Source organism: Budorcas taxicolor, chromosome 20, assembly GCF_023091745.1.
Source record: "Budorcas taxicolor isolate Tak-1 chromosome 20, Takin1.1, whole genome shotgun sequence".
NCBI lineage: Eukaryota > Metazoa > Chordata > Mammalia > Artiodactyla > Bovidae > Budorcas > Budorcas taxicolor.
In genome coordinates this window covers 45328433-45352439 of record NC_068929.1, presented here as the reverse complement: position 1 = coordinate 45352439, position 24007 = coordinate 45328433, and the positions used below count along the sequence as shown (strand labels likewise).

At 42.6% G+C, this 24007-nt stretch overlaps 1 protein-coding gene across 1 annotated transcript in view; it reads right to left on the bottom strand.

Moving 5' to 3' along the window:
* The window catches only part of DROSHA (drosha ribonuclease III), a 119483-nt gene extending 95656 nt beyond the window's left edge, over positions 1–23827 (bottom strand). The window contains exons 1-7 of the mRNA XM_052659038.1: positions 23761–23827; positions 18912–18977; positions 16840–17676; positions 12784–12876; positions 6552–6783; positions 3274–3415; positions 1233–1387 (exon numbers count right to left, since the gene is read on the bottom strand). Of these exons, the coding sequence (XP_052514998.1) occupies positions 1233–1387; positions 3274–3415; positions 6552–6783; positions 12784–12876; positions 16840–17676; positions 18912–18928 (1476 nt within the window). The 5' untranslated portion in view covers positions 18929–18977; positions 23761–23827. The remainder of the gene's footprint in view (positions 1–1232; positions 1388–3273; positions 3416–6551; positions 6784–12783; positions 12877–16839; positions 17677–18911; positions 18978–23760) is intronic.
* Between the last annotated feature and the right edge of the window lie 180 nt (positions 23828–24007).

The window sequence follows — 24007 nt, the reverse complement described above, 5'->3', positions numbered from 1 at the left end:
GTCAGGCATTCTAACTATATTAATTCTATTTTAAAAAAATTAGATAGCTGTAATCTAATATGAACCAGGAGAACAATATCAGAATAATGTAGAATGGTATGGATTTCTTTACAAAATATAAATTTTAAATGATCTTCTTCTAGGGATACGTTTTATTATGCTTGATAAGTTGACATGTATTAAAGGTACTATTTTTGTGTATTATACACTTGTAAAAATACAATTCTTTTATAAAGATAGTGTTTTGCATTAGGTATTGTGTGTGCATGCTCAGTTGCTCAATAGTGTCTTACTCTTTGCAACCCATGGACTAGAGCCTCCCAGGCTCCTCTGTTCATGGAATTTTCCAGACAAGAACACTGGAGTGGGTTGCCACTTCCCACTCCAGTGGGATCCCTCCAACCGTGGGATTGAACTCATGTCTCTTGCATCTCCTGCATTGGCAGGCAGATTCTTTACCACTGTTCCACCAGCGTAACTTCATAATAAAACAGTGAGTGAAAATAAAAAATAATTACGTCCAACTATGATGTCACTGGCTTCTCAGGTGGTGCAATGGTAAAGAATACCCCTGCCAATACAGGGATACAACAGATGGGGGTTCGATCCCTGGGTTGGGAAGATCCCCTGGAGGAGGGCATGACAACCCACTCCAGTATTCTTCCCTGGAGAATCCCATGGACAAAGGAGCCTGGTGAGCTACAATCCACGGGGTTAAAAAGAGTCGGACACGACTGAGCAACTGAGCACAAACACACACGAGGTCATTAGCTCAAACACGCTTAATAACAAGGAGAAGTTACAAGGAACTGTGACTTCTACCAACTGGCAAATACGAAGTCTTATAGGGCCTGGGACGTTGTTTACTGTACGGCTACAAGATAACTTCCAGATGAACTGCTTTTAAAAAGAACTACAAGTGCTCTCTCCCTCATCCTGCCATCCGTCTCCTTCCGTTTACTGCAAGTTTAATGAAGCAGCACCATCATCCTGCTTCCTCACACAGGATTTACAAACATCGTCAAATAGGATTCAAGGAGCACTTGCTCTGGTGCTTACGCTTTGGAGCTGAACGCTGAAGCTGAAAAGAAATAAGCTGTGAAGGATGACGCCCAGCCCTGAGAGTAAAATTCAGTTTCAATACCAGCTACCATGCATCTTCTGAGCCAGCAGTCATAAATGTGATGTGTGGGTGTGCAACCTTCACAGCAAGAGCATAAAAGCCTGCGCACCTGGCCTGGGTCGTTGTACCAAAGTTCATCATGAAGTCGGTCAGGATGGGCCTTTTTACGTTTGATTTCTGCAATGACGTCGAAAACTTCAGAGTCTGAGCTGCTAGAGCAGGTGCTGTCCTCATCGGACTCGCATTCGGATTCACTGGAACTCTCTATAGAGGTGAGGGGAAAAAGATGGAGAGAAGCTGAAGCCGTCTGCAAGCTGATTTTACATGAAGATTTTACATGAAGATTTACATTTTACATGAAGGTTTTACATGAAGATTTACTTCCAAATGACCAAAACGTAAGGACATACATTTAGAAACCTAAGGACAGCTGTTTATCTTCCAGCAAACACTCCAGTGCCTACTCCACACTAGAACTCTGCTAAGCAACCCCATGAAATCTCATAGAGCCCATGATGCTAAGTCACAGTCTAGAGGGGGAAACAAAGGATCAAAGATTTTTATAGAAAGACTTGCTGAACAAGACCAGAGAAAATGCAAACCGCCAGAGCTGTTTGAGGTTTCGCCTCCTAAAAGGTGCAGTGAATCCACCCTGATCTGCTGCGGTTTCCTAGAAGGGGTGCACGTGACCCAGGCACAGGGATGGGGGCGGGGTTAAGCTGATGAGAAGGAAAGGAACACAGATGGGACGCTGCAGGCAAAAGCATGGAGCAAGACTATGGGTTGACTCTGGCTGGAGCAAATGCCTCACAGGAAGAAATCCAGAAGTGAGGGGATAAAAGGTCATGAATGCCAGGCTCTGAAGATCAGACTGAATCAGATTCTAAATTTTTTTCTCTCAATAGTAATAATAAGAGACTCTAGTCCTTCAAAATGACTAGATAAAAACAGACCAAGAATTATTGTAACGAAACGATCCAGTCACAAAAGACAAATATGGTGTGCCTCTACTTATATGAGGTACCTAGAGTAGTCAGATTCATAGAGACAGAAAGTAGAAGGGTGGCTGCCAGAGGCAAAGGGAGACAGGAATGGGGAGCTGGCCTTTAATCTGGATAGAGTTTCCAGTTTAGCAAGATGAACAGAGTTCCAAAGGTTGTTTACACAATATGAATGCATGTAATACACTACAGAGCCATACATTCAAAAATGGCTAAGTGGTATATCTTACGTGTATTATGCACATGTTATTTTATTTTACTACAATCAAAAAAGAAAAAAAAAAGACCTAGAACTTGGAGTGATCCTACGAGAGATTAACGCAGTACAGCGTGGTAAGAAGGAGCCCTTACACTGTTGTATTTTCAAGTGTACTACGTGAGATGGGTACTGTCATTCCTCTTTTAGGGCAAGAAAATTAAGACACAGAGAAATCACATCACTTGCCCGAGATCACATTTCAAGTGGTGGAACAAGGATTCAAACCCAGGCCAGCTGGTTCTGTTGTGCTTTTCCCCACCATGGACACTGCCTCTCAGCGAGGGAAACGTAACACAGGTGGGCAGATGAGAGCCAGATAACATGCAGGAAAAGGCACACTGAACGTCTTCTCTGCGTACAGCGTGTGTTAGGGGTAAGGACACAACGTGGTGAGAAGCACTGATCTCAGCATCTCCTTGGAGTCTCAGAATACGTATGTGAAAAGATGTAAGAAAGTGTTGAGACTTTGTGAATAGAGAGAGAGCTTCAAACAGAGCTGGACTCTGGCTGGAGTTTCCACACCCTGGCAGTGGAGAGAGCCACAGGAGATGCCTGCCCATTAGATCACGAGACACAGGAACAGGCTCCTGCTTTTAACAGGAGGCTGGACTGTGGTCCCTTCTGATTTTAAGACAGGAGTCTACGGGGACACAGTGGCCAGCATGCCTTGCAAATGAGATCTCTTATGTATTCTACTGAATATAACTAAGGGAAAAGAAAATTGAAAAGAAGAAAGTTACATTGCTATGTATTTGCTGACTGGAATTAAGGAAAATAAAATGGACATTAGGAAATTTTACTATGGGACTCTCAAGGACACATTCCAAAAGTCTGGTATTAAACAATAAAAAAAAGAGCACAGGATCTCAGTCTAGTAACTTCTGACTCACCTAAATCTTCATCTAGCTTCGTCTTGGGAGGCTCCCATGGGGGTCTAGCAGCTTTGGCCTTCTCTTGCCTGCTCCCCAACTCTTCCTCAAATTTGTCATATAAGTCACGGAGCCTACTTGTTCCAACTACAGTAGAATCTCCCTTTGAAAAATAAAGGATCAATATTAGGAACTATATTAGTAATAGTCGTACCAAAGAGACTTAAGAACTCACCGATAACCAAAGATTTTAACAGCAAGATATCATTTTTCAACCCTCAATTTAACCAACATTTTAAACACAAAATGCCCAGAGTGCTGGCAATGATGCTCTGAATTGCACACACATTTATGGCTGACACAGTCCTCAGGTAAATGCACATTGCCAACCCTTAGAAACGTTAGAAATCTTCATCTATGCCCTTTTGATACAACAACCAAAAAATCATAAATCCCTCAGAATTCATGACACCTGATAACCTCCTAGAGAACATATACCCCTCCCCTACTGAAATTCACTGATGGTGTATATTCCACATTAACCCAGTAACCCACAAACCACACACGCACCCCATAAACACAGGGACATACACACACACTCTTTACAAACACAGGGTTCTGCAATACATTCCTGGAGGAAGTCCCTCACTTTCCCTTACTCTCCTCCCAGGTTGAAAATCACTTTAAACACCCACCTGAAATGTACATTTGACATTTTCAAAAGGCACCTTTCCAACATAAAATGAATATTCAATCATGAAATCTGCAGTTATTCCCAGAAGAGGGTGCCTGCTTTCCTCAGCCCCACCTCATTACTGATACTGGTGATGCCGAGGTGGCTCTGACACTTAGGCCCTCTCTGCACCAGCGGTGCCCAAACAGAAGCCAGTGTTGGCCTTCTAGTTTATCAGCCTTCCTTAGACACTGGAGTTTTAACACACCCACAAGAAAGGTGAGGAAAAGCAAACGCTCTGCTGTTTAAATGCTCTGAGCCTCAGTGCCTTCAACATTATTTCAAGAATAATGATACCCCCAGGGAGCCATCCTCCCCTTCCCCCGTGCTCACAGAACTGGGATTCCCTTCAGGTTTGGGGCAGAGAACTCAGCCACAGATGTCTCTGTCCTAATCCCTGGAAAGTGAACATGCCACCTTTCAGTGCAGAAAGAACTCTGCAGATGCGATTAAGGCTACAGAATTTGAGGTGGGATTATCTGGGTAGACCCAACTGAATACGAGTCTTTAAAAGTGGAGAGGCTCTCACAACAGCAGTCCAAGGTGCAATAGAAGAAGAGGCAAGATATCTTTAAAGCACAAGAGGGACTCGACCCACGCTGCTGGCTCTGAAGATGAAGGAAGGGGTCCATGGGCCAAGGAATGCAGACGGGCTCCAGAAGCTGGGAACAGCCTGCCAGACAGCAAGCAGACAAGGGCCTCCATCCCACAGCCATAAGGAACTGAACTCTGCCAACAACCTGAACGAGCAAGAAAACAGGTTGTCTCCAGAAAGGAGAGCAGTCCTGCCAGTACCTCGATTTAGCCAGTGAGACCCAAGTTTGACTTCCGATCTACAGAACTGTGACCTAATAAATGTGCGGTATTTTAAGCCATGAATGAAATTCTGTGGAGATGGGTTATGGCAGAGATGGAAAATTAATCCATTAAACACAATTCTGGGTGAAAGGATGGAAGAAGAGATCCCTGGGCACCCTGGGCTCCACCCAGTACTGCCCTCTGCATCTGTGTCTGGGCAGAGGTGTGTATGGACACGATGCTTGGGGCTCCCATGGGCAACCTACAACCGTGGTGGATCCTCCGGAAGACAGCAATACCCACCTACAGCCCTGCCATCAGTAAGGCACTAAATACACACCAGCCACCACCTCCCTCCAGATGGCTTGTCAAGGAAAACAAACCCAGCAAGCTTAAACCACGATCAGTTAAGTATTCTCATTTACAACAACATTCTGAAGTAACAGATGCCTTCTTTCCAGGGATGTTTTAAGAATTCAGGGAGGTAATCTGAGACACGTGGAGCAGTTTCACCAACACGGCTCCATGTATGAGCTTCTCCTTGCCTATGCCACCTGAACTATGACTTAAAATGCTGCCTTTCTTTATCAAGTAAAATATCATGCCAACGAGAGAGACCTCTCAAACCTTTTTTGCCGGAGACAACAGTCTCCTCTCAAGCTCAACATAGGTAAGGGCCCAGTCCAAGTTGAAGCTGTTTTTACAAAATTCTAAACAACAGAATGCTCTCTTATCTACCCCACCCACTAAATCTAACATCTCCAGGCTCTTCTGTCCTAAATCTGTATGTATCCCTTCCTTTACTCATTCATTTCATCAGTGAACATGACTGTATGTCCATCCTATGGCAAATACACCTAACTTAATGGGGATGGAGGCATAGTGCCTGTTAGGGGAGAGAGAGAGAGAAAAAAAAAAAAAGGCAGGGGGAGAGTGATGGAAAATAAAATGGAGATGAAAGAAAGAGGAGAAGCGAGCACACAGAGGTCGTGGGGCCCCCAAGGCAATGAGGCACAGCTGCTGAGCCCTAGAAGCCCCATTGTGAGCAGCACATGTGCTGACTCTCCTGAGAACCCATCCAAGGTAATGACAATGCGACTCCACAAAACCAGCAACCAGCACAGGAAATCTGCTATGGGTACCTTTGGTCACGGGCAGACTTGCAAGAGACAAACTCAATTTTCCCTCGTTTCTCATTTTGAGGGAAACACACACACACACACATACAGACACAGAAGGCATAACATAGCTATGAGTGAGAGCTTACAAGACCACCAGCATCAAGACTAGCAGTGGCATCAAAAATCAGAATGAAGAGATCCTTTCATACACCTACGGCACTCTTGCCTTTTGGAAAGCAGCTTTTGTCTACAGCAGTGGTTCTCAAGCAGGGGGAGGGGCGTTCTCTCACTCCCCAGGGGACACTGGGCAACGTCAGAAGACGTCGGTTATCACAGCCACGAGGGTGCTACTGGCATCCAGTGCACAGAACCCAGAGATGCTGCTCGACATCCAACCATGCACCGGGGCAGGCCCCGCCACAGGGAACTATCCAGCCCAAGACGCCAACAGCGCCGAGCTTGAGGAGCTCTGCTGCTACCTCTGCTAAGGCGCTTCAGTTGTGTCCGACTCTGTGCGACCCCAAAGATGGCAGCCCACCAGGCTCGGCCGTCCCTGGGATTCTCCAGGCAAAAACACTGGAGTGGGGTGCCACTGCCTCCTCCATGAGGAGCTCTGGTCCACAGCTTCTCTCCCACCACAGACCTACCACCTGGTCCATGGGGTCACTGGAGTAGTAATTTTCTGAGTGGGTGCAGCGAATCCACACGGGCTTAAGGAGTTCTTCGTCCTCCTCCTCATTTTTGTCAGGCAGCGCCTCCTCGGGCTCCTTTTCCTTGATGGAGGTATAACTCTTCTCTTTGCCAGAGCCCTGGATGTCACTCCATCGGTCTTTTTCTTCCTCCCAGCGAGCTCTCTTCTTCTCCCTGCTTGGGGAGCGACTTCAAAAGGGGGCAAAGGGAGGCTATTAAAAATGTTCTTTTCTTGTAAAACTTTTCTATTTCACCTGTTTAGCTCATTTGTCACCTAAAAGGAAAATGTCATGCCAAACCACAATATTCATTTGTATGAAAAACCAGTGACCCCCTGACACCGGCCTGCTGACATCAGAATCACCTGAAGTTATTTGTTTAAAAATACAAATTCCCAGGCCCTACCCCAGATCTACTTACTGATTCACAGTCTCCAGGGGTGGGGCCCAAGATTCTGTATTTTTAATAATCTCCCCAGGTGATTCTGGTGCGCATACGGCAGGTTCAGGAGCAATCGGCAAACCATACTCCTAGAATAGAAAGATCTCTGGGAAATATGTGGACATCTCCATCTATAGACGATCTCAGCATTGAGCACACTAATTTTGAATTCTCCACATCTCGCTTTGCCAAGAGAAAAAAAAAAAGTCTTCACAAAACATGATCTCCACGTAGCCATAAATTTAGCCTGAGGACCAAAATCCTAGAGTGAACCAGTTATACCATCCCTCACCATTTCTCTGGAAGCCCCTACTTGGGTATTACTGCTTAATGAACCACCAAGTCGCCTAATTCTGATCCCCACAATTACTAATAGTAACTCAATTAAAAAGGAAAAAAGCAATTCTATCTCCTTGAATCGCTGGAGCATGAAGTTTGCAAAGGCTCAGCGTATCGATGTGCTTGGAGGGAAAAACCCATAGGATAGATTTTTAAATTAAGCCCAGAACATTTCAGTGGAACCGTACAGACTTGGAGAATCCAGCCAAGGAGAGAGACTGTGACGTGGTGCCAGCTCGGCAGCTCTACTAACAAAGTCACTCTTACCCAAGAAAGTTTACATCTGGGTCAAAGTCACAAGTAAGTTTCTCCATCAACTCTATCACTCATTTCTAATTTTACAGCAGGGAAAATCTAAGTGTAGGTGTGTATACAACAGGGGGAAAACAGTGAGTGATTAGGATTATATATATTACTTATTGATGCAACTTCTAAATATTACAGTGTACATCAAGAGGTTTGTTACCAGAAAAAAATATTTACTGTGAAGTAAAATGTATATATGTTCACTGAAGAAAAATAAAACAAAAAATCACCTGTAACACCACTCAGAGATAACAATTATATTTCACAAATATGTTATAAGATATAGATATATAAACATACAAGTTTCTAAAAACAGGAACTCTGTAGCCTGTTTTCCTCAACAAAGTGGTAAACCAGGAACCTCATTCTACTTCAATACATGTACATCTGAACCATTTTTAATAATGCATATCATTCTTTTATATGTATATACAATAATCTGACAAATCTGAGCATTGTCATTTAGGATACTACCTTTCTTCCCCCACTGTAAACAATGCTACTGTAAATACACTTGTGTTCTTTGCAGACTTATCATATTATTTCACACACAAAGAGTGTGTACTTTTTTAAAGGCTTCTCTACAGTTAAGAATTACCAGTTTAGATTACCATCAAAACCGTATGTGATTTCCCATTTCCACACATCCTGTCAACATGATTGTTTTTAATCTTTTCTATCCTTACAAAGAGAGCATCTCATTTAATTTGTCACTACTGAAATAACATGTTTCACATTCACTTCCTTTATTAATATGAACATGAATCAATACACCATGGCGATTTTTTTAAAATTAGGATTACAGTCTTTTGATGGTTTTTTATTTAAATTATCACCCATCTTCTGTCATATCTAATATAACCTTTTTCAATTTACGTTCCTTTTAATTCTATTTATAGCTACATTGGAGAAGGCAATGGCAACCCACTCCAGTACTCTTGCCTGGAAAATCCCATGGACGGAAGAGCCTGGTAGGCTGCAGTCCATGGGGTCACGAAGAGTGGGATACGACTGAGCGACGTCACTTTCACTTTTCACTTTCATGCACTGGAAAAGAAAATGGCAACCCACTCCAGTGTTCTTGCCTGGAGAATCCCAGGGACGGGGGCGCCTGTTGGGCTGCTGTCTCTGGGGTCACACAGAGTCGGACACGACTGAGGCGACTTAGCAGCAGCAGCAGCAGAGCTGCATACAATCTTTATATGGCCAAAGGCAAAGACTGTTTTTGTTTCTATTTCCAGTCTTAGTGTTATGGCTAATGTTATGGCTAGTGTTATGGGTAATCCTTTCCCATAGCAAGGTTAAATAAATATTCTATATTTTTCAGCTACATTTAACATTAATTTTTTTTTACTCTATCTGTCCAAGATCTAAGGCAGAAATCTGAACTCAATTTCTTTTCCATACAGTTTGCATTGTTTCCATATCAGTTTCTCCTCTGATTTGAAAAAAAAACTTTATGATAGATGTAAACCTTTATATACACTTGAATGTTGTTCCAGATTGGTCTCATTGACCTCTTTATACCCATACCAAACTATGCATTATTTTTCTTCATTATACTCACTTCTATTCCCAAGAAAAATTTGAGTCCTAGTAAAGTTCTAAAAACAGGACCTCAACTGAACTTACATTAAAATTATAGATTTTTTGGAAGGCAGATATACTCACCACTATACCACCGCTAAAAACTACAAATATTTTGGAAGAACACTGGTATGTTTTTTAACCCTATCTTCCACTCCCACTATAGGAATTTAACATGCCCTCCATTCACTTACATCACCTTCCTCGTCATCTACTACACTTAATATCTTCCTATTGATCAATACATTTTTAAGTTTATTAAGAAATTTAACTTTTATTCATTTAAATTTTCTATTTATATTTTCTATTAGTAAGTAGGTATTCCTGGTATTCAGGGAAGGCTCTTAATTATGATATGTTTATTGTGTAACTGTCAACTTCAGTGAGTTAATTCTAACATTTCTTAACTGATTCTCTTGAACTGTCCTGGTAATATCAATAGCTAATAATGGAAAATCCTGGCTCCCTGTGGAGTGGTTTTATTTGTTTTTGTTTGTGGTCCTTCCTGAGAGCCTGACACTCTTGTAAGCACTCTGATACACTTAGTCCTGACAAGAATCCTGAGGCAGATATAAACATCCCTTAGACAGGAAACAGAAATTATATCACTTGCCCACTCTCACAGCTAGTAAATAATAGTTAAATGCTAACATCATTATTTGACACAGACATTTTGACATGTACTAAAAATCCCACCAAATGTTTTATTATTATTACCATCAAGAAACACAGGCAGAAGACATCCTTACTCCTTCCACTTTAGGCAGGTGTCATAAATAATGGATGATCAGGGTTGTCTATTGTGAACAACAGTTAGTATTCTTTTTTTCTTCTTTCCTTTTTTTTTAACACTTTGAGAGGGACATTTCAAAATAGGAGTAAAACATCATTTTAGGTAGGTGTCTCAGGCATTTCAAATTTCAAAATCCGAACTCAAAATTGTTGTTTAATAATATGCTATCTTACAAACTATGATAACTTTTTCTGCTTTACAGTATTTACATCTATAACTTTTATTTTCTTATCTACTGCATGAGTTAGAACTCAAAGAATCCATCTCTGCCTTCTCCACAAGTTACTGGGTATTGGAGAAAAAAAACAACTAAACCAAGAGATTCCCAGCACTCCACATTAAAATCCAACCTCAGGTGGGCCCTCAACGAGTTCCACAAATGCAGTTATCTTGGCTTTTTTCCTATCCTTATCTCCTCCTCTCCCTCAGGCCCTTTCTCTCTGAACAGACTCTCCCTAGCTGACCTCAGCTAATTCATGGCATTTAGCCTTTCTAGCTAAGATCTCTCTTCTGAACCTTATACTTTTTTTTTTTACTTTTGTGTCCCACTAGGTACCACACAACTCCACCGAGCTGTCTCACAGACACAAATTCCACTTGCCCAAAATTGAACTCATTCTTTTGCCTGTTTCTTAAGTGTTTCCAGCCCTCCAAGGGGAACATCAGCTCTCAGGTAATGACCAAGTCCTACTGACTCTCCCACATCGATCTCTCTCAATTACCTCCAACTTCCCCCATCGTCACTGCCACAATGGGTCGGTCTAGCCACAGTCATTTCTTTCCTGGATTACTAACAAAAGCCTAAACTCATTTCCCAACCTCCAGGTTTGACCCTCTGAGACCACTTCTCCAATGCAGGCTTCACACCTGCTCTTTCTCTCCCCCTACCATTTGCCTTCCCTTAGGCATTCCTATCCATACTCCAGGGAATCAGTACATTGCCAACTTCTCTGTGACTACCCGAAACTGAGTTACTAACTACTGTGTTCCTGAAGCAGTATGTATCTGCTCTATCCAAAGCACTTCTCACAGCACATAACGTTCTTATTCCTGGAAAGCAGGGACTCTTGTTAAAGACTATCATCGTACCATACAATACCTGGGACACACAAGAATACAATGTTTGTCATTTGCTTGTTAAGATCTATATCAGGTGACAGTGGTAGGAAATGGGGTCTCCTTGTCTTTTTTCCTAACATGCATGGGAAGGCCTATAAGGTTTCAACATTAAATTTGGCTCTTCTCAGATGGTATCAGTCATATTCATCACGAGATAATGTTCTCCATCAAGTTACAGAAGTCTGCTTATACTTCTCTTTTACCAGTCCCTACTCATAATTGAATGCAACTTTAAATAGCTAATAGGCAAGTACTGAGATAACTCTAGAGATTCTGACACAAAGAATTACAGTTATAGATCTCCTAATACTAACCTATCTACCCATGGAACCTTGGAATAAACCCTCAACTATTATAACACACAACTGAAAACAACCGGCTCATATACTAATCACTATTTTCACATCCATATTCATAAAAGAAATTGTTTTGTGGTTTTCTTTTCATTGATAGTTTTGCCATTTGGATCTTCCTGATATCACAGCATGAGCCGAGCTTTCCTTCCATCTTCTTCAGTGTTCTAAAAACAGTTTCAAACTTTTTTGGAAGTGACACAAAGTCAACTTTTTCCCATAGTTATTGGCCTATTAAAATTTTCCGCTCTAAGTGTAAGGTTTATAATTTTTGTTTTCATAGAAACAACCCATCACATCCAAGTTTTTTAATTTCTCAAACAAAACATCAGTACTTATACCAACACACTATAATTTTTAAGTCCCCTTCATTCCTATAATAATACATTCTTTCTTATACCTAATGGATATGTGCTTTTCTTTTCTTGATTTGCCACTTTTTAAATCGTACGGCCTTTCAAAGAAATCCTGCATTTATTTACAAATATTATTATGGCATTATAGTTCTATTTTCTAGTTTATTAATTTATTTTACCTTCAATACCTTTTTCTGCTTTTTTAGAGTCAAGTGATTAGATAAAAATTATATAGTTACCATTTATTTGGCACTACTGGGCCAAGTGCTAAGTGTTTTGTGTGTGTTATCTCAATGATCCCTCATCACTCAATAAGGCAAATATAACTGTTCTTATTTTAGACAAAGAAACTGAGGCTTAAAGAAGTTCCTTTGCCCAGTAACAAAGTTGGGAAAAAGAATAATTGACCCAAAATCTGTCAGATTTTCGAGAGTACTATTCTTAATTACCATTTATTAAGGCATAAATTTTTAGCTCTTGATATAGAATTGGTTACGTCCTGTAAATTTTTATTTGCAACAATTTCAATGTCATATTTCCAAATAAGGTATTACTATAGTTTTTCTTTTTTTCTGAAACAAGTAAACTTAAGAGCATAATTATGAATTTTCAAGGTCTTTAAAAAAAAAACCCTTGAACTACTAATACAGAGTTTTACAGCAACTGAGGTCACAAAGTGGCCTAATTTGGGGGACTTATCAAGATTTTCCTTGTGCATCCTATATACATCTTAAAATAAAAAGTTTTTCAGTAACTGGCTACTTTAGCTTTTCACAGTATTCTTTGGACAGACACTCAGGCTATTCTGAAGACCTGGCTGACACCCTGCAAAAGCACAAATCTGAATTTCAGGAGATGATCCTATGACTTCTTCCAGTGTCAACTCCTTGCTTACCTTCCAGATCTCTTATACTCTTTTTTGTAGGACCTTTCCAGAGATGGTGATCTTCGGCTGTCCCGGTGCCTGTGTCTCTCCCGTTCCCGCTCTCTTAAAGGAATTAATACACAGAGCTGTTTTCAACAGAAAGACTCAAAAACACCATCTCTCTTCACTGAATTCATCTAAATAAATGGACCTCACCTCACCTAAGTATTCTGCAGCACTATTCACTATGGGACATTTTTATTCACCCTTCATTTATTTGAGGTTAAAGGAGCATTTCACTTTACACAAGTTAACTACCTTAGACATTTCTTGCTGTTTTCTTTAAAAAAAAAAGAAGTCATATTTAATACTAAGCAACAAAGGGAATTTTATCATAATCTTCTCTTGAGACCTTCCAACCAACCAAACATTCTACAGGGAAAACTTCAAAGGATTCAACTGCCTATTGATTTCTGGAACACTTAATTTCATCCAACAAATAAATGCATACAGTATAGATTAGGAGAAGGGTCTATAATAAAGAGCTCTAAACTCATAGGTTATACACCTCAGGTATAGTTCTTAGTCATCACTAACTACCATGAGACTCTAGGTCACTTTAAGTGCTGTTTTCATCAGGGGAAAAAAAACTCTAAATAGAGACACTGAGTTTACTCAGTGTAAAACTAGAATGCAGGATTTTAAACCTTCTAATATAAAGCTGGAATTTAGTAATAATGAGAGTAATAACTTATGAGTCTAATCAATAAGTACAATGAGATCTGAAACAAAAATTGGAATCCCAGTGTGTTTACATCAGAACTAAATCTAAAGGAAATAAATACTAGGTCTTAGAGTGGGGGGAAAAAAAAAAAAATGCTGTATTAGCCTGAATCCAGCAAGAAGATTACAAAAATGTCTAAACTCAAAAGTACCCACACTCCACCTTCCCGCCACCACTTCCACTGCAGGGGCACAGATTGGATCCCTGGTAGGGGAACTAAAATCCCATATGCCTGTCACATGGGATGGACAAAAAAGAAATAATAATCCCCCACCTATAGCCAAATAGAAGAAATGTAAATGTAAAGAAATGTAAACTGAAATCAAAACTTACAAAATTAAAAAGAGATCTTAGATATTAACACAAAAATTGTTTTTCCACTTAAAAATCACCCCTTCCTCAAGAAAGACTTCTTTGAATAACACTTTTAACATATACTTAAGGCTCAGGTACACACCAGCTGTCCAAAGTAAAGTAGCCAGTGCTTGGGATTCCACATTCTTTACCTGATACACTTCTAAAATGACAACTTACTTTTAGACAGCAAACCCCACCTAGTGAGTGGTATCACATGAAAAATATAATGTAATTTGTGATGGCATGGCAGCTAAAAAAAAAAACTGCCTCTATTTCCAAATAAAAACTCTATTTAAAGGATATTCCTAATTTTTCATGTGTTTTTGTAACACCTAGGGGATAGGATTTTGCATTCAAGAGTGGCACCTCTCATGATGACTGCTACCTCTAGTGGCTATGAACTGAAAAGACCAGTATAAATCACTGTAATACTACATGATGAACCCATTTAAAGCAAGAAAAACAATGCTTCAGTTATTTTTCCAAAAATTCTTCCCAGTTTGGGACCATGAAGATATTCCTTAGATACATAATACTAGCTCTCCAATGGCTCAACACGGTACTCAACAGGACAGGTATGGGGTTACTGTGCTGTAACACCGCTCAAGTGTGGGAAGCCACTGCCCTGATCCTTATAGGCTACCCCTGCAGCTCTTCCTTTTCCCATTCACTGGAGGAACTTGGATCTTTCACAACAGCAAATGCATGCCTCTACTTCTTCACAAACCTTCTCCGGAAATAGTCTGCCCTGAAACAATCTTGTAATCACTATTCGCCCAGATTTCGGAGGAGGAGAAGAAAAGGAAAAATGAAATTTGAAAAAGTGTGGATGCACTTACCCCAAGAAGCCAGGGCAGAAGCAGCCAGAGGACAGACTTAAGAATTTGCATAAACTTCATCTAATCTAACGCACAACTTTGTGAACGTCTGGTTTTCTCCAGACTTATAACTTTCGGAAGTTATATACTAGCACTTCACAGGCTCCATGTTTGGTTCACAGAAGCATTCTATATAAGACAAAGAACTGACACTCTACTAAGACCCACAGAGGGAACTGATTTTACTGCGGCTGTGACATTAAGGCCGCTCCAGAGCAAACACCCCCAAGTACAACATCATAAAACAACTCCAGGATAAATAAAGGCCATGTAGAAAGATGAGCTAATTGCCTAAGATCCCCCACAGTAAAGGGGTTGTGGTTTAGGCTAATGGGGATTAAGGGCCATTCTTTCAGCATTTGATTTCACTTAGTGACAGGGATCCTCAGTTTACAGGACATCTGTGTTTCTTCAAGCTGAAGCCTGGATGGGAGAACTCAGGAATTTACGGCAGAACCCTAAAAACCACAGTACTCTCAAACAGACAAAAAAGAAGTCATCTAGAATGCTGAAGTTTGCAGCAAACTGTTTCCCCAAAGACAGGTTTATTAACAATCACTTTAAGTCTGAAGAAAACTATCAAAATCTTTTGAGTTTAGATTTTCACCATAAAGTTGTAAAATAAACCCTCACAGGCCTCTGCCAACTAATCCATCACAAAGTTAAGAACAAAACTGACAAGCAACAGTAAGTCATGCTGAAAAGGCTTTTCAAAGTCTACCAACTCTAGTCAGCTTTAACCCGTCAGAATCAGGCACCCCTGCAGGAAACATGTCACTTCTGCCTTCCACTAGGCATCAGGGAGAAGCAACAGTGCATTTTCCTTCCAAACCTTCCAAGGCCTGGAGGGCTGCCTTCCAAATCTTTAGGACTGAGAATGACTGTTACCATTTACTGGCAAAATGTTCGGTCAGAATCAAACACACAGCCATGAGAACAACATGGAAACCAAGAAGCACATTAATTCCATAGGAGTCAAGACTCACTCTCTGCAAATCCAAGTAACAAGGTTACCTGGTTTGGGGACCTGAAACTTTTCAACACAGAAGTTCCACAAGACAATGAAAGTGAGTGAACACACCACAGCAGCCAGAAAGAGAAGCACCATTACCAGCTCGACAAGTGGAAAACCAAAAATCTTCATTGTTACAAACAGTTCACTGAAGGTATAAATAAATATTAGTAGAATGGATATGTGCACATTTTTATTTTTCCATCTAAACCAATAGTTCTTAGGTTTAGGGTAACAGACTCATACAATCTCTTAAGAATCTGCTGTAAGCCACTGATATACTTATAGAAAAAAATATATAGACATAAAATTTTACATGTAACTTCAGAGAATTTCTAGACATCCATCAATGAATGTCTGCTGGAAACCTTAGTTCCTTGTAAATATAGATATTTGGCCTTTTGGGTGGGAAAAAAAAGAAATTTAATCTGGAGTGGATTAGTATGTTCTAAATGCAATTTTATTTAGTATGCATACATTTCAAGGCAACAAAATCAAATTAAAAGCTATTTTGAAAACTGTAACTTTGATAATGTATACCTAATATTATTTCATTTTATAAAGAAACAGAGCAAGAAAGCAAAAACATAAGAGAAACTTCCATTTATCCTAAAAATCAGGAAGCAAGTTCAGCTTGTTAACTAGTTGGATTCCTGACTGATAACAGCGGCCTGCAGACCACCAATTCCAAAAGAACCCACAGTGCAATAACCTGAAAAGATGGTCATACTGAACATAATTAAATACAACATCCACACAAACAACTACAAGATCTTTTATTGATCATCGTTAAAATGCCAGCTGTACTCTGTAATTGACTTACATTCATTGAAATGAACCCGTGTTGCTAACCTGGGGATGCTTTTCAAAGTGGCTTTCTTCTGAGGTCAACTTCTTTCCTCATCAGTTGTCTCTCCCTCTTTAATAAAAAAAGCCCTTTCCTTTTATAAACCGAAATGCACGGCTGGACCTTTTTGGTCTGGTTTGCTGAGCCGCAGAAATGGCCTGTGTCAGGATCTCCGCAACTTCTCTAAAAAACCACAGGTGTGCTTTACCTGCTCCGCTCGTAGCTCCGGTGGCGGGAGGGCGTGCGCCCTCGCTCGTGATCGGACCTGTAGCGACTGTCCTGCCTTCTCCGGTCGGGGCTCCGGCCTCGCTCCCGCCGCTCCAGGGACCGATGCCGCTCGCCCCTCCCGTGACTGTGGTCCCGGTGCCTGTGGTCGTCGTAGTGCTTTAGCCTTTCTGGGGACCGCCTCTCACTGGGAGCCTTGGGCAGCGGGTACGGAGGGAGGTGCCTGAAGTGAGGGCTACTGCTGTTACTAGCACTGGGCGGGAAGGAACTGGGGCTGTTCTGGAAGCTACTGAAGTTGGGAGGTGGGAAACTGTGGTGCGAGTACCCCGGCGGGTACTGGTAATTGACCTGCTGCGGAACGACGGGAGGCGGCGGCGGATGCGGCAGGGAAGGCGGCGGCATCATGAAGGGGAAGGCGCCTTGGCCCGGAGGCGCTCCAGGGACTGGGGGGTTACTGGGACAAGGTAGCGGAGGCGGCATGGGAGGGAAACATGGGGGCACGGGGAAGGGGGGCCTCATCTGGTGGTTGGGGAACGGGGGCCGGATCGGGCAGGGAGGTAGGGGGCCTTGCGCTGAAGGAGGCATGGGCGGAGGGAAGGGTACAAAGTCTGGTCTTGGAGGCAGAAAATTGGGGGCCGGAGAGTTGGAGAAGGTGGTGGAAGGGGCGCTGGGAGGTTCGTATTGGTATTGCACAGGAGGCTGCTGAGGGTGAAGCAGTCTCAGATTTTGGGGCCTGAAGGCTGGTGCGGAGGGTCTGGCTCCATGTCCCCCTCGCCCTCGGGGACACCTGGGTCCTCCTGGGTGGAACGACATTCTGTGACTTTGGTGGAGGAAAGAAAAAGAGAAGAGAAAAACTCACTATGTAAACAGCTTTCACCAATACCTGACCACCCCTTAGGCTGCTGGAATATTCCACCCGTCTAATACTGAGTTCTCTGTACTATCTGAAACTCCTCAGGGCCAATAAACTCCTCTTCCCAGGTCTCAGCCACTCAACCAAAGCCATGGTCAGTCCCTGGACCCTGTCGCTTCCTAAAGAGGCTTCACTTCCAGCATGACGAGGTCACATCCCAGTGTTCAACCATCTGCTGTGGTGTACTTCTTCAAGTTCCCCCCAACCTTGACCTCACTATGTCATCCTGTCCACACACAGCATGTCTCTACACATACACTGAGCATCATCCTGCCACACCTTCCTCCCTACTCAGCACAGACTCACTAATTCAACTCAACATGTCCTAAAAGGAGTCAATAACCTTGCCCTCCAAGAGAATCCCACCTGCTCCTTTTTCAGTGTTTCCTATCTCAATGCATGCATGCATGCTAAGTCCCTTGAGTTGTGTCAAACCCTTTGTGACCCTCTGGACTGTGGCCACCAGGCTCCTCTGTCCGTGGGATTTTTCCAGGCAAGAATACTGTGGTGGGTTTCCATGCCCTCCTTCAGGGGATCGTCCCAACCTGTGTTTCTCGTGTCTCCTGCAGTGGCAGGCGGGTTCTTTACCACTTGCGCCACCTGAGAAGCCCCTTCCTGTCTTAATAGATGAGACCATTCATTGGTCTTCAAGTCATACAGCAGGGAATTACCTGACAACTTCTCCTCCCTTAACCCTTCTAGTTAAAAATTTATGCTCAAACGCCTGTATCATTTCAGCCTCATAGATACTGGAGTCCATCCATTCCACACCATGCTCTCCTGCCTCGCTACTATAGCAATACCCTTGCAGGCCTTTCTACAACCAATGTCACCACCCCCAGGGTAGCCTGCTCTCACACGCTCTGTGGTTCTTTTTGGCAGGTCCTATAATGATTACAGGTCACCAGCTCATTACCTCATTTCACCTTTGATGTCTGCCTGACCTCAGAACTGCTAGTTCCATCAGGGCAGGGCTCCAGGATGGCTCCTTAACTGCTCTGGTCTGGGTCCCAGCCATGGATACGGCCTGCGTTAACACACGTCCTCCTCCTCACAGATCTAAACCCTCCCCACCCCAGATGGCCAGTGTTTGCTCCTCCCTGGTCACCCAGAACGATTGCCATTACTATCAGACCACTCACCATGCATTGCCTTGCATCGTGACGTACTATTTGAATATGTCACATTTTCCACAGAGAATATAAATTCTAGAGAACAGAGAGAACAAATAGATATAAAAATGTTTCCCAAACTGCTCATGCTGGAAAATATTTCTGTGATTATCTTAACACTGATTTTGCATGCTCCAATGCAGATAGCATATTAATAAAAATGAGAGCATGCTGAACTGAATTAATGTTCACAACTAATTTTTAAGATGTCCTAAGTACTTTGCCAACAAGGGTCCATCTAGTCAAAGCTGTGGTTTTTCCAGTAGTCATGTAGGGATGTGAGAGCTGGACTACAAAGAAAGCTGAGTGCCGAAGAACTGATTATTTTGAACTGCGGTGTTGGAGAAGACTCGAGAATTCCTTGGACTGCAAGGAGATTCAACTAGTCCTAAAGGAAATCAGTCCTGAATATTCACTGGAAGTACTGATGCTGAAGCCAAAACTCCAATACTTTAGACACCTGATGCGAAGAACTAACTCATGGGAAAACACCCTGATGCTGGGAAAGATTGAAGACGGGAGGAAAAGGGATGACAGAGGATGAGATGGTTGGATGGCATCATCGACTCGATGGACATGAGTTTGAGCAAGCTCCAGGAGTTGGCGATGGACAAAGAAGCCTGGTCCATGGGGTCGCAGAGAGTCGGGAACGACTGAGCAACTGAACTGAACTGAAGTACTTATCTCTCTGATTCAAACAACCAGTACCTTAAAAGACTGGAAACTTAGGCATGCTGCTGCTGCTGCTGCTAAGCAGCTTCAGTCGTGTTCGACTCTGTGCGACCCCAGAGACGGCAGCCCACCAGGCTCCTCCGTCCATGGGATTTGCCAGGCAAGAGTACTGGAGTGGGTTGCCATTGCCTTCTCCGAAACTTAGGCATATTCCATCTCTAATCAGCTAAAAGACCAGGAAAGGAAAAATCATTTCTGCTCTCCCACTCCACATTCTTTCTCCCTCAGTGAGACTAGCATTTAGATTCAAACTTAACTATAATCTGGTCAACATAACAGTTTTCTTTGATTCTCATTCTCAGTCCTCCTGATTGAAGAATGTTATGAAGAGGAACAGCATTCCAAATATTGGGCTTCAGCAAAATGTTTTAAAAACCCAAACAAACATTAACTGCAGCAAGTTTCCATTTAGAAGCATCTTCCTAAACTCTTTCTAACCAAAAGTTTTACCAACAGGCTTAAGGCAGATTTTCAAATAGCTCATGAAAACAGTTTCAGATGATTTAGCCTTATCAATCACTGTACACACCAAATAATATCTCATTAATGATTACCAAGGGAACATTTCATGCAAAGATGGGCACAATAAAGGACAGAAATGGTATGGACCTAACAGAAGCAGAAGACATTAAGAAGAGGTGGCAAGAATACACAGAAGAACTATACAAGAAAGATCTTCATGACCCATACAACCATGATGGTGTGATCACTCACCTAGAGCCAGACATCCTGGAATATGAAGTCAAATGGGCCTTAGGAAGCATCACTATGAACAAAGCTAGTGGAGGTGATGGAATTCCAGCTGAACTATTTCAAATCCTGAAAGATGATGTTGTGAAAGTGCTGCACTGAATATGCCAGCAAATTTGGAAAACTTACCAGTGGCCATAAGGCTGGAAAAGGTCAGTTTTCATTCCAATCCCAAAGAAAGGCAATGCCTAAGAATGTTCAAACTACCACACAATGGCACTCATCTCACACACTAGCAAAGAATGCTCAAAATTCTCCAAGGCAGGCTTCAACAGTATGTGAACTGAGAACTTCCAAATGTTCAAACTGGATTTAGAAAAGGCAGAGGAACCAGAGATCAAATTGCCAACATCCGTTGGATCATAGAAAAAGCAAGAGAATTCCAGAAAAACATCTACTTCTGCTTTACTGACTACGCCAAAGCTTTTGACTGTGTGGATCACAACAAACTATGGAAAATTCTTCAAGAGGGGAATATCAGACCACCTGACCTGCCTCCTGAGAAATCTGTAGGCAGGTCAAGAAGCAACAGTCAGAACCAGACATTGAACAACAGACTGGTTCCAAATTGTGAAAGGAATACATCAAGGCTGTATACTGTCGCCCTGCTTATTTAACTTCTATGCAGAGTACATTACACGAAATGCCAGGCTGGATGAAGCACAAGCTGGAATCAAGACTGCCGGAAGAAATATCAATAACCTCAGATATGCAGATGACACCACCCTTATGGCAGAAAGCAGAGAGGAACTAAAGAGCCTCTTGATGAAAGTGAAAGAGTGAAAAAGCTGGCTTAAAACTCAACATTCAAAAAACTAAGATCATGGCATCCAGTCCCATCACTTCATGGCAAATAGATGGGTAAACAGTGGAAACAGTGACAGACTTTACTTTTTGGGGCTCCAAAATCACTGCAGATGCTGACTGCAGCCATGAAATCAAAAGACACTTGCTCCCTGGAAGAAAAGCTATGATCAACCTAGACAACATATTAAAAAGCAGAGACATTACTTTGTCAACAAAGGTCTATCTAGTCAAAGCTACAGTCATATATGGATGTGAGAGTTGGACTATAAAGAAAGCTGAGCACCGAAGAACTGATGCTTTTGAACTGTGGTGTTGGAGAAGACTCTTGAGAGTCCCTTGGACTGCAAGGAGATCCAACCAATCCATCCTAAAGGAAATACATCCCGAATATTCATTGGAAGGACTGATGCTGAAGCTGAAACTCCAATACTTTTGCCACCTGATGGGAAGAACTGACTCACTGGAAAAGACCTTGATGCTGGGAAAGACTGAAGGTGGGAGAAGAAGGGGATGATAGAGGATGAGATGGTTGGATGGCATCACACACTCGATGGACATGAGATTTTGAGCAAGCTCTGGGAATTGGTGATGGACAGAGAAGCTTGGCATGTTGCAGTCCGTGGAGTCACAAAGAGTTGTACACAACTGAGTAACTGAACTGAATGATTATCATTCAGTTCAAGACCCTCATGATAAACCTGGGGCCTAGACAGCCCATCCTGTCACCACAAGCTACTCAGGGCCAAAAGAATCAAGCTCAAACTCCATGCTTGGCATTTAAGGCCCTCTGCAATCTGGACCCAACTTCTTCCAGGCTAATCCTCCATTAACTCCCCCATAAAGTGCCTATCATCCTGCGTGCGTGCTAAGTCATTTCAGTCATATCCACTCTTTGCAACCCTATGGATTGTGGCCCAACAGGCTCCCCTGTCCATGGGATTCTCCAGGCAAGAACACTGAAGTGGGCTGCCAGGCCCTCCTCCAGGGGACTTTCCCAACCCAGAAATCAAACCCTCCTCTCATTATGTCTCCTGCACTGGCAGGCAAGTTCTTTACCTCTAGGGCCACCTGGGAAGCTCTCCTATCATCCTAGGTGTTTCCAGTTCCTAACATATGAAGTACTATCATCCAGCTTATTCTTTACTCCTGGTCTTCTAAAACCCCTCCCTGTGACTCTGCCCATTAAGTTTTTAACCCATCTACCCATGTCAAACGCCACATCTTCTGTGCTGCCTATCTTGGTTCCCTTTAGGAAGTAATCCCATTCCCTCAAGACTTCCATTGCTCTTAGTCTGTACTTTCTTCTTTTACAGCACTTACCAGAGACTGCCTCATATAATAATCATGTGTGTACATGTCTTAACTCCTCCACTAGGTTATTAGCTCCTTGATGAATTGGGTTGACTCATAATCATTTTTGTATCCTTCACAGCCCCTGGCAGAACATCCTGCACACAGTAGGTGATCAGTAAGTGTTTACTGGCTCACCAGTGATATATGTTTCTATGTTGCTACTGGACATTTCCCTACTGAATATATCCACAACAGGTTTGCATTACCAAAACCAGACAAAAAGCAGACCTTTTCACTGATTCATGCAACATTTAATGAGCCTAGACAGGTGGGGCATGGTCACAGGCCCTGATCAAAGATGAGTAAGGCACATAGTAAGCAGGGCTCCTGAAGCCCAGAATCCATATGCAGATACAGATTTTTTTTTTAAATTACATAATGTGATAAACACAAGAAAAGAGGTATGCAGAGTCCAGGGGAAACACAAAGGAGTGTACTGAATCTAGAGGTGGACAAGAGTCAGGATCACCAATACTCCTATATCGTGTGTTCACTGTTGTTGAACATTCACTATTAGATCCTCATGGATATTTCTAGAAATAGAATATCTGAAAACATTGATTATGAAACTGACCTATTAAAGGCACAGTCAGGCTGTGTTGTGGATGTGAACTTCAAAAGTCAAGGAACTCACTGCAACTGGAAAAGTAATTATTTTCGGCGTCTGCCTCCTCTTAAGTTGCTGTTTGGAAGCAGGGAAAGTGAGGCAGTCGTTTTGCACAGTTAACATGTGCAGGAACATCACTCTTTGTAGAAAGAGTTGAAATGTGGGGCTACATTTCTATTAACGCGCTCTTCCACCACCTGAATTCCCAGCCCGGTCACTTATGTCCGGATGATTCGTAATTGCGTGCTTCCCTGTTTACATCTCCCGCCAGATATTGAGCCCCACGATGTAAACTTACAGTCTCACTCCCCGCCCGAGATCCCGGCGGCCCCAGGCCTGGACCACCACATGCGCGCCACAATGAATGAAAGGTCTCATTTTTCACTACTATTTATTTACAGGGTCCGGGCCTAGGGTCCCTTTTCTTTGCCCTTCGCTGCAGATCTGAAGAGGAGCTGCCGGATCCTAACTCCCAGGCGCCTCTCACCCCAGCCCCAGACGCCAGCCCCGTTGAAATTCGGATACTTGGAAACACTCCCTCTTCCAACACCCACAAGCTGACCCTTTTACCTAGAAAAGCTCCCCGGCTGCGAGGTCGCCGTTAGAGTAAAGCCAGACTTATAGTGTAGCCTCCAAGACCTTAGCACCGCCCGCGGCTCCGGAACAGGAAAGCAAGAGAATTAAAAAGCAAACCTGAGAAAGCCGGACTGCAAGAGGGAAAGCGCTCCGGAATCGCCGCAGCGCCTTGTGCACGGTGATTGGTGCTTCAATAAGAACGATGGACATCTAAGCCAATCGGTCTCCTCGAGTCTCTGGC